The 12,782-nt window shown below is 47.7% G+C and overlaps 2 protein-coding genes across 3 annotated transcripts in view; one reads left to right on the top strand and one right to left on the bottom strand.

The window, feature by feature from the left end:
• The window catches only part of MEF2A (myocyte enhancer factor 2A), a 58,192-nt gene extending 53,099 nt beyond the window's left edge, over window positions 1-5,093 (top strand). The window contains 3 exon segments of the mRNA XM_018069641.3: window positions 901-1,027; window positions 1,433-1,581; window positions 1,584-5,093. Of these exon segments, the coding sequence (XP_017925130.2) occupies window positions 901-1,027; window positions 1,433-1,581; window positions 1,584-1,774 (467 nt within the window). The 3' untranslated portion in view covers window positions 1,775-5,093.
• A 363-nt stretch (window positions 5,094-5,456) lies between these two features.
• Window positions 5,457-12,550, bottom strand: LYSMD4 (LysM domain containing 4). 2 transcript variants are annotated; one of them, XR_001920261.2, is made up of 4 exons: window positions 12,530-12,550; window positions 10,918-11,208; window positions 6,690-7,445; window positions 5,457-6,459 (listed from the first exon to the last, which is right to left on the bottom strand). XR_001920261.2 is itself a non-coding variant. In XM_018069642.2 (3 exons), exons 2-3 carry the CDS (start codon window positions 11,191-11,193, stop codon window positions 6,900-6,902), a joined length of 822 nt encoding a protein of 273 aa, XP_017925131.1. In that variant the 5' UTR covers window positions 11,194-11,208; window positions 12,530-12,550; the 3' UTR covers window positions 6,518-6,899. The 2 variants fall into 2 exon arrangements, 1 of the variants encoding a protein (XP_017925131.1); XM_018069642.2 differs by lacking the exon at window positions 5,457-6,459 and having other exon boundaries at window positions 6,518-7,445.
• Between the last annotated feature and the right edge of the window lie 232 nt (window positions 12,551-12,782).

Genomic DNA, 12,782 nt, shown 5'->3' with positions numbered 1-12,782 from the left:
AGGTTTTTTCCTCACCCTGGCTGGAAGGGAGGGATTCAGCTCTTGGATCCTTAATTAAAGCACTGGGTATCAGTTTTCCACAAATATCCTATTTTGTATAATGTGCTTTGCTGGAGAAGTGTTCCCTCTGTAGAGAAGGGCCAGAACCACCTGAGTTACTGGTTCTAAAACATTCTAGAAATTAAAACAAATATTCAAACCCCACAGCTGAGCAGAGCACACCAGGCCATAAATTACATACCTGGCTGGGTCTGCCTCTGGGTTGGGGATAGATTGTGTTTTCCAGTCTCCATTTCAGTTGTGTTTTTTACTTGATGATGGTTTTTTACTTGAAGAAAAGAGGTTTCTTTTGTTTATTTGATATGGAGATGACAGTTTAGTCAGAGATTCAGGAGTGACAGTGTGTGGAGGGGAGGGTGTGATGTGTGACAGTGGGACTGCACTGAGGGGTCCCTTGGCAGTGCCTTTGGCCCTGCTGTCCCTCGGGCACCCGGCCCCTGTCCTGCCTTCCCAGAGTTTCATATTGAAATGTCCCTGCAGACAAAACCCTTCAGAGTGTGACCAGTGTTACTGTGAGGTGCACACCTAGATATATAAAATGCATTCATATGTTGTACCTGTGGTTTGGAAGAAGCTCTGAGCAACATGTAGGACCTGAAAGCAGAGTGCAGAAAAACTTGTCATTTGGAGGCTTCTGTCCTGTTAAGCTCCCTGTGAGGTTGGGAGGATTTCTCCCAGACTTCAGTTTCCATGTTTGGATTCCTGTGGATCAGGAATTGCCTTTATTTGTTTTGGGCAGAAAGCCTTTGCATGTGTGTGTAACACATAAACTCTTGTGTATTTATTCATGTGTGTGTATATATATAAATCTATAAATCACTCTTGTTTGTTTTCCCTTAGATTACTCCTTGACCAGTGCAGACCTGTCTGCCCTGCAGGGGTTTAACTCCCCAGGAATGCTGTCCTTGGGGCAGGTGTCTGCCTGGCAGCAGCACCACCTCGGTCCCGCGGCCCTCAGCTCCCTTGTGTAAGTACTGTGGCCCTGGGGGGCTTCTGCCTCTTCCACCTGCACCAAGGGTGTTCAGCATTTGACCCATTTTACCTTCTTATCTGTGCTGCCAAACCTTCCCATGTTGGGGTGTTTGTCCCTTTGGTCACCTCAGGCCTTGGCTGAGGTGTCCCTGCAGGCCCAGCTTCTTACCTGGGAGGCACCTGCTGGTGAACTGGAATGTTTGGCAGTGGGAAATACCTTTGTGCATTCTGAACTTTTGTAAATGCAGCTCAGACCTTTTTTTTCAGCGTTGTTCTGACTTCAGTGAGGTGCATTTGGAGGGTGCTGAGCCCCAAGAGCCCCCTCAGACACACGGGAATTGTCGCTTTCCTTCCGTGTTCCTTGTTTCCTCACTTGTGCCTTTCAATGCTCTCTCCCCAGCACTGGCAGCCAGATATCTCAGGGTTCCAATCTCTCCATCAACACCAACCAAAACATCAACATCAAGTCTGAACCCATCTCCCCTCCCCGGGACCGCGTCACCCCCTCGGGGTTCCCTCCGCAGCAGCCGCAGCAGCCGCCGGCGCCGCCCCGTCGCGGCAGGAGCTGGGGCGCTCCCCGGTCGACAGCCTGAGCAGCTCCAGCAGCTCCTACGACGGCAGCGACCGGGAAGATCCCCGGAGCGACTTCCACTCGCCCGTGGTGCTGGGGCGGCCGCCCAACGCCGAGGACCGGGAGAGCCCGTCGGTAAAACGGATGAGGATGGACACGTGGGTGACATAAACCCGCGGGGCCGCCCCGCCAGCCCGGTGTCCCCAGCACGAACTGTCCTGACATATCCACATTTATAAATAAGGACGTGACTAAGTATATTTATATGTATATACATACGTGCATATATATATCTCCACATGCATATATATGTGCTAGTGTGTGTAGCATACACCGATCATCAGGCACTTACGACAAACTCGTGTATAGCTGCAGATGTCCCCTGGTAAAGCAGAACAATCCCGTAGGTTTGATCTAGTCTGGCACTTCCCTGGAGTTGTGTTTGGCCCCAGCCGTTGGCAGAGCGTTGTCCCCGCAGTGTCTCCTCCTCCTCCACAGCCCAGGGCTCGCCTGTAGTACGTCCCTGTGTGTTAGTTCAGCTCATGGTTACTCGTAGTTAAGAAATAATTGCTTTGTAGCAGCAGAGCAGTAGAAAAGCAGGAAGAAGAAAGCAATACTGTACATAAACTGACCTTTTATTACCCAACCTGGCATGGGTCTCTATTGCAGAGGGTGCATGGAGAAGGGCTGATGCTATAAGAAATAAAAAAACATAAAAAACAAAAACCCTGTTTTGCACGTGCAAAAAAAAAAAATAAAAAAATAGTGTATTGGGTCAAAGAAGTGATTTTTTTAATGAGTGAAAGACATAGAGAACTCGCATGAAATATTCAGAAAATATTAGCCTAGAAAATAGAACATTAACAAAATAAAATTAATATATTAAGTTATAATTGGAATATGTTTGACAAATTTGTTTTTACGTTCATACCTTTGAAAAATATAGAAACGGATTTTAGCTCATGTATATTTTATATTAAAGAAAACAATACCCTAATGAATTGAAGACTATATATAAAGTTATATACAGTACTTTTGAACACATTCTGCTATGAATTATTTATATAAGCCAAAGCTGTATGTTGTAGCTTTTTTGTAGAGTATAGTTTTATCTTATTTTGACTTTCTAGTTTTTGCTTTCAAAGATGAAAAGGAAAAACTTGCAGGCGGAACCTTGGGGGAAAAATAAGCCATGAACACTTATATGTAAATTTAAATTTGAGCCAAACTCTTTGTGTATATAGCATCCTAAATATATTATCACCTTTGGTGTAAGTACCTATGTATTGTACGGTCACCAGATTAAAAAGTATATTTTTGTGGATTGACGCCAACTTGAAACAAGGCGAGGTCCTTATTAAGTAGAGTATTCACTGTTTAATATTTACTATTTTGTTAAATATACTGTACTTTCTTTGGATTTTAATTATTATTAATATTATTATCCAGATTTTTCAGAGGGTGTATAAAGGGGTTGGCCCCCTCACTGGTGGTGAATGTGTGCCGTTCAGTTGTAATCTCTGTGCTGTATGGTTAAGCTTCATTATACATTTTATATATATGTATATAAATAGCAAAGTGGCAAAAAAAAAAAATCCGGTGTTAAGTTCATCCTGCATAAATATAAAAAATCTGTTACAACACATTTTAAGGCATCATTTTAAAGCTGCCTCTTCTGAGGAGGGAGAAAAAAAAAACAGTGGAAAAACTTGACCTAATTTCTCATGATAGGGAAATGACACATATCAGAGGAGCACAAAAGGTTTTGGGAGTTGGCAAGTGGTTTGGGAAAAATTTGCTGCTTCCAAGAAATAGAAGGAGGGATCCAGATCCCCCTTGTGCTGTGAGCCCGGGCTGGGAGCAGGTTTGGTGTTGGAGTTGGGGTCACTGACAGGCTGGCGGTGCTGGGGAGGAAACTGCAGTGGGATTATCCAAACTTCGTGGTTATCCCTGATATTTATTAAACTTTTGCTTGGGCTTTATTTCTGTGTAATTCCAAGTCCCCCCATGCTGTGACAGGAGCTGGGAGAGGGGGAGCAGGAGATACCTGCAGCCTCCAGCCCATCCCCTGTCGTGGCAGCGGGAAACCCGCACAGGCTCCAGTCCCTTCCCAGCCCTTCCTTGGCCCTGGATCCCATTAGTTTGGGATGGTACTGGCTGACAGGGCAGGAGGGCAAAGGGGACTCGTTCCCCAGGCCACTGTGCTCCCCAGTGACCGAATTCACTTGCCAGCCCCTGCACCTTTTGCTGCTCCGACCAGTGGTGTGAGTTCCATGATTTATGCACCTGTATGACCTTTGCTGTACATCCGAGTGGGAGTTCTGCATTCACATTTACTGTCTATTTTCTTGTGTGCCTTATCAGATGGCTTTGCTGACTGTATCTCAATAGTCTTTATTTCTATGCAGGTTTTTAAACAGTACTATTACTGTTTTCTTAAAGACAAAGCTACACAAGGGTTAGAGTTTGTATTGAAATTGCACCAATGAATTAAAAAAGAGTATTAAAGAAAATCAGTTCTAAAGAGCTGGGCTGGGGACTGGCCCTGTGCTGCCCCAGCCACGGCAGAAATGTCCTTCCACAGCCCTCCCGTCTTGGGGAGCAGCTCCTGCCATCGAGGAAATGGGAATCCTGGTTTTTAGTAACAAGTAACTCACTTTGGAACATACTTTTTTAGAAATTGTAAAAAAAAATGTTTTATAAAAAAAAAATAATTATGACATAGCACAGATATTTCAACAGGTGAAAAAAAAAGATAGTAATACTTTTTTAAAATTCTCTCTCTGCTGACTGAAGTGCAAGTGGATCCAACCCTGGGCTGAACCCAGTCAGGTCTGAGTGATTTAAGATTTTTAGCTCTGTTGTGACAAATCACCTCCATCCTCGAGCTCTCACAGTAGTTTTGGGAACGCCACGTTGTCAGGGACTCGTCAGAACTGCTTTAGCCTTGCCCTCCCCTCAAGGACACTAATGCAGCAGGAACTCCGAGTTACTGTGCGCACAAGAAATACATAGTAAATAAGGAACAAAACAACTCCTAACAATTGATCCTGGGCAGAAGTGAAATCCGAATGTGAAAGAAAGACTTAACCAATGTAAACATTTAAATCTTAGTAGAACCTTTCTTCACTTTGCTGTGCAAGAGAAACACTGCTTTGCTATATTTAAAATGGCTTTTTTAAAAGAGATTTATGTATTTGGTAAATGTTTGTAGTCAACAGTTCACAAAGAAGCTGTTCACGGTTTAATGCTGATAAGCCGTTTGGCGGCACAAGCTGGACTTTGTTGCCATCCTTGAGACGAATCTTTTAAGAAAAAAAAAATAAGTTAATCTCAATTTTTTTTCCCTGAATGTGTTGTTTTTTCTTCAATATACAATAAATATTCTAGTGAACTTTTTATCAAATGGTTAAGAAAAAATGCTAGAGGTTGTTGTAAAATATTTGTATCCTGCATTCACTAAAGTAAAGATACTGGCTTTTACTGTGTACTCCGGCCTCTCTCGTGTTTGCAGAGCACGTGGTCCTGTCTGGCGTGTCTGTGCCCCCTCCAGGTGTCCACTTCAGTCATCAGCTTGTGCTTTTAAACTGCAGTGAAGAGGATTTTAATCAACAGGGATTTTTGGGGGGATATATACACACACTTGTTACTAACACTCAAGTCAAAAAGTTAATGCTTGGTAAGAACATTATAACAAAAAGAAAAGCCTGGGTCCAGCCCATCCTCCTGCCCCTCGGGACACTCACGTTTCCTTCTGCTGCTCCCACTCCTGGTTCCTGCAGTCTGTCCTGGGGCAGGTGCTCGGCACAGTGCAGTGTGGGAACAAAAAAAAAAGCACAAGTTGTGCCCCTTGTGCTTTTATTATTTCATGTGGCTTTATTTAAAAATGTAAGAAATCCCCCCCGCCCCCAGAACAAAGAGATACAGCTCTTCACAGAAGAAAAATACAAGTTTTTGTTCAGTATAAGATACTTTACAGTCCTCATTTACAAAATTAGGTTCCCTCAGGCTTTCCTGAGCACTTTTTTTGAGAGCTGCAGGAAACACAGGTTGTCATTGTAACATCACACAGTTCTGCTTGTGTGGGGTGGAAATCCCTTAGTGTTTGGTTCCAGGAAGGCCTGGAATTACCTCTGCCTGCAGGCCTGGAATTGATGAATCCAATTTCTGAGGCCAATTCTGCTCTGCAGCAAAGCTCCCAAAGCCTCCCTTGCTGCTCCTCCCAGCAGGCAGTGTTCAGTGTCTCTGAAGAGCACAGCCCTCTACCCTCTGAAGCTCCCCCACTCTTCCCTACACCCTCAGCAGCTTTTTAATGCACATCTGCAGGTCACAGAACGCTTCACAATCAGCTCAGTCCTGTCCTAGAAAGGCTTTACCCTTCTTTCTGTGCCTTGGACTTCTGCCCTGGACCTTGCACCCTGCATGGGACTCAGCACTTTGCTCCCATGAAATCTGCACACAGGGAAATCAAGTCTGTGACTGACATCGGGTGTCTGAGATGCACCATTATAGACTATTATTAGTATTTTTAACAAGTCATACTGACTATACCCCCCTGCCAACAAAAGAGCCCTTGAGAGGAGTGTGCAACTCCTCTCCCTGCTCTCACATCCTCCTCCAACACCCTCTGCCCACCTGCAGTGGCAGGGCTGGCTCTGGCTGCACCCTGGGGACAGCACCGAGATCCCATCTCTGAAGGATTTCATGGAGGGGAGAGGTCTGGGCTCATCCAGGGGAGGGGCTTGACATCAACCTAATAAACCCAGCTCAAAGGTTTGCTCAGGAGGAGGATGATGAGGGGCTGGCACACCCAGCTTAGAGCCATCAGTTTAGGGTTAAGCCAAAACCACCATGGTCTGCAAGAAATAAAAATGACAGCTCTGAGTGAAAGAGCCCCCCCTTCTGTATTTTAAAGTGTTTCTTTAAAATACAAACAACCCCCAGCTTTCCAAGCACATTAATACTGCACTCTCTAGCTCAGCAGCAAAGGATTTGCTTCCAGACACGGCAGTAAGAAATACCTGAAGCAATCACAATAAATTGCTACAAAGTACCTTCCCTCAACAGTTCCCCACTCTTAACCCACCTGCTCAGTGACCTTCATAAGCAACAAATCATCCTTATTTTTCCATCACAATCACATCACCTCACTTTCAGTCAAGTTCAGGATTCCATCATCAGCTACTTATAAAAATAAAAATTATCTGTATCATTATATCCCCTTAGATGCACTTGGGTCAGTCACGAGAGTGTGGGCACCACTGCTGGAGAGACTGGAGGGGTCTCCCGTTTCCCCTTAGGACTTTTTTCCTACCACTGAGCTTTGTGGTAATTTCCCTTCCAATCCAGCTGTTGAAACATTTGAGGTTACTGTTGTGTTGGAGGTGTGGGCCACCAGGCCTTGTGTTTTAAAATAGATGATATAAAATACTGGCAGCACAATTCCTATCAGGAGCATGATGAACACGGCGTTCCACCACTGGATCCCGCAGTCCGCACCGTTCCCGGTGTCCCGCTTCCCCGGCTCGGGCAGAGGCCTCTCCAGGGGCTCCCCACAGTACTCTGTGTTCAGCTGCACCTCCACCTGCACGGCGTCCTGGATGCTCTGGTCGATGTCCCTGAAGTAGTCGCTGAGGTTTTGGCCGTTGGAGGGTCCCCCCGTGCCGGGGTCGGGCTCGGGCAGCTCCACGCGGGTCAGCCCGGGCTGGGCCGGAGGGAGCGGCCGCAGCTCCCGCCTGCTCTCCGTGAGCAGCCCGTGTGCCTTCACCGGGATCTTGATGGACTTCAGCGCGTACAGGTCCTGCTCCCGGATGAAGTTGTTGACCCGTTTGATGTCGGCGACCTACAGAACCCAAAGGACACCGACGTTAGTGCAGGACAACCCGGGAACAAAGTGGGAAGCAGCTCCAGAGCCATCAAACAGCTGTCAGAGAATAAAAGCAACTGGCTTGGGGTTCTGCAGAGATTCCCAGCTGAGGGAGCTCCAGGTCCTGCAGGATAAAGCCAGTCCCCTGTTAAACCAGTCTATACCCTCCTCTAGTGCTCTTGTATCTGCTGTACTTTGCTTGTTACTGTTCTTCCTCCCCTTTGCTTTCTTTGCCTTCCCTCACTTACCTTCTAATCCAAGTTAAGGCAAGAAGAGTCTTTGTAACAGATCCTTTTTAAAACAGTTTTCATACTTTACACACCAATGTTTAAGGTGAGAGGACAACATCAGCACCAGCAGTCAAACCCTCCAGCTCAGAAAGTGCTTTCAGAGTGAAGAGAGCTCCATCTCTGAAAGCAAGGTCACACCTGGAGCACAGGTGAGCGTCTCCCACACCAGCACGAGCATCCTGTGCCCAGGCACCACCTCTCCTGTGCAGGACAGCAGCTGATCCAGCTCATTCCTGCACAGCTGCTCAGTGCTCCTCCTGAGGGGCAACACCCCTGTGCCCTGAGGTGACCTTTGGTGGTTCCTGTGCAGAGTTCCCCTCTGTGACCCATATTCCCACCAGCAGTGGGAAGAGCAAGAAAGAACGAGCCACACGTGCAGAGCCAGTCACAGGGCCAGTCCCAAAGCAAAGACAAAGGCAAGACAGTGCCTCTTAATTTAACATTAGATAAAAGAAGATGCTTAATTAATACAGTGCCTGCTCACAGCCCCCAGGAAGTGCAGCAACTTCTCAGCTGCCCTAAACCCTCTGTCAAAGACAAACAGGATGTCAACATGTGTAAGGTGCTCTCCACAGCAGCCAAGGAGATGTGAAAGAACCTTGAGGGAAAGGCTGAGGACACAAAACAAATCAGCAAGACCCCAAGCCAAAGAGAAAGACAACATAAACAGCTAAACCACCTCTGCTACATCACACCAAGGAGACACTGCGGGGACTGTGCCTTGCTCTTTCAGAAATCACAGTATGACCTGCATTCACTGGGCACTCACTTGAGGCTGCCAAGGAAACTGGGGAGCTAAAACAAAACCAGCACTTCACTTCCCAAGCACTCTGCTCCAAGGCAGAGATGAGATGGATGCCTCAATCTCATGCTTACTCTGCAAAGCTTGAGAACTCTGAAAACAGCCCATTTAATGCAGGTCCTGATCTGGGGCCCCCGAGGCAAAGGGAATCATCCTTTGCTGGTTCAGGCTCCTCACAGGCTGCCCCAGTGCAACCCCTGCACTTAAACCCTGCACAACTTCTTAGTTATGAAACAACAATCTCACCCAAAGCCTCCGAACTGAGGTGCTGCTTCAATTTCTGGGTTTGTTCCAATGAAAACAAATTAGTGGGACAGTAAATATCCCCCGTGGTGTCTGCAATCAAACACTGCAGTGCTGTGCTGAGGCTCTAGAAACAGAAAGTGGAGCAGCACTCGCACAGAAACAACAAACAGAGCTGATGGGAAGCTTTGAGAGCCTGGGCTGCACAAGCCATTTAGGCTTATTTTCTGTACTCATTTTTTGGCTGCAGTTTGTTGCTCTTGTCCCAGCTATGAACAATGCCAAAAGCAAGCCAGGACTATAAATGGTCAAGAGTAAAAATAAGGATTTTAAAGGGCTTTCCATCTCTGCCAAGTTATCTGTGGCACACACACACACAGAGCTATTTGTTGCACTGTCTTAATACCCCCTCCCCAAGCAGATTCTGAAACCAATGTCAAGTTCTCATTGATTTCAAGAAGAAGCTCGTCCTGGATTTTTTTAAACTCATTTGCATATGCATTTGTGGCTACAGTTCTTCCTCACTGCTGTCCTGGGGGCCTTTCAGGAGCTGGTTAACTGTGCAAACAAAACAAAACTGATCAGTGCCTGTAAACAGACAAATACACAAATCTCCTATGATAAAGATTTCTGTACCTCTCCAATTTAACTGGAACTAGTCAGGAATGCCCTTCTGGAAGGAAGGGAGGCAGCAGGACAGTTTTTTTCCCGAGGGAGAACACCTGACTACCTGGTCCCTCCCTACCAGCTTTCCCCCTGGATGGGCCCAGCAGCCTTCAAGTGGGGCAGGAATGGGGCAGCAGAGGTAGATGAGCAGCCACAGCAGGGACAGGACTGACTCCTCAGAGTTACAGTGCCAGAGGGCACAGCAGGACTCTTCGTGCCATAAACCAAAGAGCTGTTCAGAACCTTCCTCCTCTGAGCTCACAAACTGCTGTGATTGTGCCCAAGCGGCAGTGACACAACTGCTGCTGCGAGAGGAGTGCTCAGGCACAGCTCCAGAGCCAACCAAAGCTGCAGCTCTGCCTTCCTGGGCTCTCTTGGTACCAATCAAAGCCGATTCAAGTCCTCCCAGGCTCTTCTCCGCACACACCAGGCCCCGCAGCAGAACCTACACGGGCGCCTTTTTTGTTTTGTGTTTGTCTCTAAGGGAATGGGAGGGGAGGAATTGTTGCAATCCCTCTAAGCCCTCTTGCCTCAGCTGCACCAACAGCTGCTGTGTGGTTAAGCAAGACCAACTGCAAACAGCAGTGCAGCAGCAGAGCCAGAGCCGTATCATCATCCCACTCCAGTCACTGTCCAACTGTCTGCACCATGGAACTTTCTAATCCCAGCCTGCGGATAAAGGAGGCTCTAAAAATACAGCTCCAACTGCTAAACAACGGGGGGCTTCTCATCTTCAGAGCAGGTAATTAAACTTTTCAACAGTTTTTCTATGAAGTGCCCTGCTTTGGAACAAAGAGAAGATACTGGGCAGAGTGTTCCAACTCGGAGACAGCTCACCCTGCCCACCCCTCCCTCCTGCCCCCAGGCAGCTGATGGAGCACACTTTGGGCACGACAGCAAACAATCAAAACCCACACACAGACAGCACCTGGACTCTGGGACCTGAACTTTGGCACCTCTCCAACTCCACCCCTTACACTCAGACCTTCCTTGCAACATGTAAACTGATACCTTTCAAAGAACAACCCCAAATCCCACCCCAAGCCAGACCTATCACAGTGGTGTTTCTTTGTACTGCTTTATTTGCTGCAAAAACTCTTAAATGTTCCTTGAGAGCAGAGCCCTGACCCTCATTTCTGAGCTCAGCTTCCTAATGTTTGCCCTCACTTCAATGAGTTAGTACAACCTGCACTTAGTCACTCATATTAAACAGGAAAGCAGGTCAGGCAGGGTGTGAGGCTGACGACACCCTCCTCAGCTGTTGGCTGAACAACTCTTTTTTTTGTGTCTGTCTGGGAGTTTTTTGCCTTTCTCCAGTTTCACCCAGATATTGACCATTCATGAAAAACACAGTGTATTTTCAGCATCAAAACTCTCAGATACCAGGACAGTAAGGTACCCATGGAATACCTCTGAAGTGATAACCCCACCCAGAGAAGGCTCTTACTTTACAGCCGTACTGCAGGGCCAGCTTGTTGAGGCTGTCACCCTCCGTGAGCTCCCGCTCCAGAAGCACCACAGCTCCAGGCCTGTCCCGGGAAGTGCTGCCCCGCTGCTGCTCTTTCCCCCTGGGCCGCAATTCCATGACGTTGAGCTCCTCCTCCTCCGAGGACTCCTCAGAGTCGGATGGGCCATCGGGAAACACATAGACCTGCCTGCCCGGGTATTTGTGGACCGTGACAGCAGCCTGGAAGGATCTTGTCCGGCTCTCATTCAGCCTCATCTTCCACACCAGCACCTGGAACAAAAACCAGACGTTTTTAATTCCCTCAGTACCAGTGTTCAGTTCTCAGCATGTGAGATTCAGAGGATGGACAAAAAGCACAGCAGTGTGTGAACACACAATCCTTTCCTCTGTCCAAGGGTAAAAGTGCCACTCTAACAGTAATATCAAAAAAGTTATGTACAAACTGTAGCAATATATTATTATAGTAGATTATTTATTATTATTATTATCACAGTAGTAGTATATAATTTTTTTATTATAGTAGATTATTTCCCAACCTTTTCTTTTTTTGTCTACCTGTGGACAAAACACCTCATAAAACCACTTTGCACATTTTAAAAGACACTTCCTACAATTTCATTTAAAAAGCAAGAGAGTCACTTTGAGTGAAGTGTCTTTAATTATGGTCAAAAAATCCATGGAACATATCAGATCTCCTACCAAAACACTCAACTAAATTATCCTTTAAGTCACTTTTTCTGAAGTCCTTAGTTGTCTACACTTTGAGAACCCACATTTTAATTTCTTGGAAGTGTACTTTTTTTTTTTTAAATAAGGACAGCTCAAGCTACACTTAACTTCAACCTGACTGACAAGGCCATTTTGCTGCATAAAGACAAGAACCTGCCCAAGCATTTTAATTATTGCTCAGCCTGCAGCTGCAAGTTGTTATTTTTTGTTTTCTTCAATCCTCAGCTCCACAAACAATTTGTTCTCAGAGCTGGGTACACATAAGGAAACTTCGCATTCTCATGGAATCCCATTGACCTTAATATTCTCCCCCTACCCCTAATGGATTCTTCAGGTGAAACCACGACCATTTAATGGCATTAATTAGCACCGGGCAGGGCACCCACAGCTGGGGCTCGGCTGTGCCGGGTGACCCAGGACCGCACACCTCGGCCTCCCCCCACACACCGCCCTCTCCAGGGAAGGACAAACTCTTCCACGAGCCCCTCAGGGGGTCCCGAGCTCCCCCAGCGCCTCAGGGGACCCCGACCCGCTCAGCACTTCAGGGGGTCCCGATACCCTCAGCCCTTCAAGGGACCCCAATCCCCCCCATCCCCTCAGGAGTGTCCCAATCCCCTCAGGGGTCCCCGATCCCCCCCATCCCCTCAGGGGTGTCCCAATCCCCTCAGGAGTCCCCGATCCTCCCCATCCCCTCAGAGTGCCCGGCTCCCCTCCGCACTTCAGGAGTCCCCACACCCCTCAGAGGACTCCACTCCCCTCAGCATTTAAGGGGAGTCCAGGTCCCCTCAGGGTGTCCCCGTTCCCCTCAGAGTTGTCCTTGCTCCCACCCCTCTCCCCCGGCCCGCGCCGCCCCTCACGGTACCCGCCGCCATCGGCCTCTCACACGACCTGGCACACGCGGCTCACCACACTCCTCCAATTGGCTGGCGGCGCGAGGGGCGGGCCTCAGCGCCCGGCCAATGGGGCAGCGGGGAAAGAGGGTGGAGCGTTAACGCGCGGAACGCGGGGCCTCATTAAAGGGCCGCGCGGCCGCGGAGGGACCCGAGCCCGGTGCACGTTACACCGGTACAGGGGACATGTCACACACCTGTACAGGGGACATGTCACACACCGGT

The sequence above is a fragment of the Manacus vitellinus genome, unplaced genomic scaffold, assembly GCF_001715985.3.
Source record: "Manacus vitellinus isolate BGI_N305 unplaced genomic scaffold, ASM171598v3 scaffold_16_pilon, whole genome shotgun sequence".
Classification (NCBI taxonomy): domain Eukaryota; kingdom Metazoa; phylum Chordata; class Aves; order Passeriformes; family Pipridae; genus Manacus; species Manacus vitellinus.
The sequence above is the reverse complement of the archived record's forward strand: the minus strand, read 5'-3'. Positions and strand labels throughout refer to the sequence as shown.

Coding starts and splice junctions, on each gene's coding strand:
- LYSMD4 (XM_018069642.2), bottom strand. CDS start 11,193: ATGAGGCTGAATGAGAGCCGGACAAGATCCTTCCAGGCTGCTGTCACG. Junction 7,446..10,917: donor CCCTGCAGTACGGCTGTAAA/GTAAGAGCCTTC, acceptor TGGGTTCTGTAG/GTCGCCGACATCAAACGGGT.